Source organism: Etheostoma cragini, chromosome 9 (genome assembly GCF_013103735.1).
Source record: "Etheostoma cragini isolate CJK2018 chromosome 9, CSU_Ecrag_1.0, whole genome shotgun sequence".
In the NCBI taxonomy this organism is placed as follows: Eukaryota; Metazoa; Chordata; class Actinopteri; order Perciformes; family Percidae; genus Etheostoma; species Etheostoma cragini.
Genome location: NC_048415.1, coordinates 633,636 through 636,613, shown reverse-complemented (window position 1 = coordinate 636,613; position 2,978 = coordinate 633,636). Strand labels below are relative to the sequence as shown.

The 2,978-nt window shown below is 42.6% G+C and overlaps 1 protein-coding gene across 1 annotated transcript in view; it reads right to left on the bottom strand.

Annotated features, from left to right (window-relative positions):
* The window catches only part of niban1a (niban apoptosis regulator 1a), a 16,686-nt gene that overhangs the window by 1,894 nt on the left and 11,814 nt on the right, over positions 1-2,978 (bottom strand). The window contains exons 5-6 of the mRNA XM_034882130.1: positions 1,407-1,511; positions 400-570 (exon numbers count right to left, since the gene is read on the bottom strand). Of these exons, the coding sequence (XP_034738021.1) occupies positions 400-570; positions 1,407-1,511 (276 nt within the window). The remainder of the gene's footprint in view (positions 1-399; positions 571-1,406; positions 1,512-2,978) is intronic.

The following is a 2,978-nucleotide window of genomic DNA, read 5'->3' as shown; positions in this document are numbered from 1 at the left end:
GATAGAGCAGGTCTAGACCTCTCTATAATTTACAGATAGAGCAGGTCTAGACCTCTCTATAATTTACAAGGACCCAACAGTTCTAGTAGTTCACTCCAGAAGAAGCAACAGTGGTGAGGAAAAAAAATCATTTTAGGAAGGGGGGGATATTTATGATAAAAAACTCATAAAGTGACACTTTCATGGCATGGGACCTTTAGGAGAACTTGATTCTACAAACACACTGTAAAGGTTAACGAGCTAGATTCACACACACAGAAGAAGACCACACACACACACACACACACACACACACACACAAAATTACTTGATCAGTACTTAGACGCCCCGATACGAAACCAGTGTTTTAGGCATCAGAGGGTTTTTGGATTCTGACATCGATATGGGAACAACTCGGACTCTGTTACCTCGGACTTTGTCCTCCAGCTGGCGTCTGGAGCTGAGGATCTGGTCCATGTCGGAGTGCATGAGGACCTCCTGCTGCCGGACCGACGCTCGACAGTCCTCCTTCAGCGCCGAGAGTCCCTCCAGCAGATGCTCCTGGACCAGGACGTAGGCCGCCTCCACCGTCTGGGGACAACAAAACCAACAAACCAATGAAGGTCTTCATTTCTAACTGCTCGCCAAAATGAAGTCGCTCCACATGAAGATTTAACTCTTGTGTTTTCTTCCCGTCAAAATTGAAAATCAACACTTTTGTTGATGCTTTAAATCGACATTTTTAACTTTTTATGTTTTTGTTCCTTTTTTCAACACTTGACGCTTTTTTACGATTGTTTGTCAAATTCCAAAAGTAAGTGTTATGTAGTGTTGAAAACATTGAAAAAAGTGCCAATTGTTGGAAAAAGGGGACAAAAACGTAAGAAAAACTTAAAAAAGCCTCAACTAAATTGTTGATTTTTACTAGGAAAACTCAGCCTAGAGTAGTTTTATTATTTTATAAAGAACTATACAAAAGAAAACAACCTTTTTGTAACTTTTTGTCTCCCACAACTACATTGCAGCTTTTATCGCAATTTCTTACAAAAGCTCCCGCAACATCAGGCATGTTGGGCCGCAACGATCTAAAAAAAAAAAAGGCTGCAAAATCCTGAAGCGTATGTTATTGGTCTGTTATATAATAAATGGGAGCATAATTTACTAAATGAACATCATGTTGTGTTGAAAAAGACTTGAAACTAGCAACTGAGACCATCAACTTATTATGAAAATGTTGAATTAAGTAATAAATCAAGTTGGAAGTGGGCTCATTTTCTCAGACACAGACTTCTCCAGTGGAGTCGCCCCCTGCTGGACGTTACAGAGACAGCAGCTTTAAGGAGCTTCAGCTTTCAGACCCAAAGTATTATTATTATTATTATTATTATTATTATTATTATTAGTCTATGATGAAGCGTAAGACTCACAGCGAACCAGACTCTCCTCTTCTCCGTCTTCTTGGCTTTGAGGCGAGGCAGCAGGTCGATCTGAAGAGACGGCAACAGCTGCTCCATCACCTCGTTGGCCATCACCTACACACACACACACACACACACACACACACACACACACACACACACACACACACACACACACACACACACACACACAGACAAAACTGTTGGTGTTGTTTCTGCTGCTTGACATTTCATTCATTCCTCAGCTCTGACTCTTGTGTGTGTGTTTGTGTGTGTGTGTGTGTGTGTGTGTGTGTGTGTGTGTGTGTGTGTGTGTGTGTGTGTCAAAGCTATGTGCATGACGAAGAAAACAATGCCAGTGAGTGCAATCAAAGTGTACTTTGGTATATATTTTATGTGTATGAACTGCACTCTTTGAGCAGAGAAAACAGGAAATGTCTAACTTACTGTGTGTGTGTGTGTGTGTGTGTGTGTGTGTGTGTGCTTCCTGCAGCCAGTCAAACTTCCTCTCACCTCTGACTAATTGTGACTAAACACAATGGAGCATTTACACTGTCAACATGTGGGAGGATTCCTGCTTTAAAGAGAACAGAGAGGAAAACAGCAGGAAGCAGAGAGGAGGAAGATGGAGGAGGAGGAGGAGGAAGATGGAGGAGGAGGAGGAGGAAGATGGAGGAGGAGGAGGAGGAGGAGGAAGAGGAGGAGGAGAGTAAAGTCGACATTCTGAGTGAACAACACCGTCTCTCTGCTGCTGCAGGATTACAGCAAGCAGAGGGAGAGGATGCAAATGAGATCAGTACACGCCCTGCATCCTTCCATCAGGCAAATACACTGCACTCGCAAAATGGAAAACACTGGAAGCTCTTGTTGTTGTTTCTGAACTCGTTGTATACATTTAAATTAAATGAGGACAATGGGGGGAGGGGGGGTTAAAAAGGGCTGAAGTTCAGCTTTAAAGTCAGAAAAATAAAAAATTATACTGCAAGGCCTTTGCTGGAAATCAACAGCCACGTGCATAAAGGTGTTTAGGTGTACCGACTATTTTAAAGACGCTAAGTCAACCAAGCCGTGAGTCGACAGAAATCATTGCATAATGTCTTAATAATGGATTAATAGTTAAATAATTTTACACACAAAAAAATGGCAGAAAACTGCTGATTTTCAGTTCAGTTCAGAAAATAAGTAGATGTCCTGCTCTTTTCTGTTTTGTTTCATATCACCAGTGTTTCCTTTAGGACTTATTTCAGCAGTGGGGGCCCAACATGGTGGCCCAAAGGTTGGCACTGTGGCCTCACAGCAAGAAGGTTCTGAGTTTGAATCCAGGTCGTTCCGGGCCTTTCTGTGTGGAGTCTGTATGTTCTCCCCATGTCCGCGTGGGTTTCCTCCAGGTGCTCCGGTTCGAGCGCTTAATATCTAAAACAGCCTAAATAGTCTCAGGGAGAAGCTTGTTTTGGTGGAACATGTGTACGTTCAGAAGTAGTTTTAGTTGTCAATAGAAACTCCGATTGGACAGATAGTCTAGCTAGCTGTCTGGATTTACCTTGCAGAGACCTGAGGACCAGGTAACCATAGTCCTCAGAT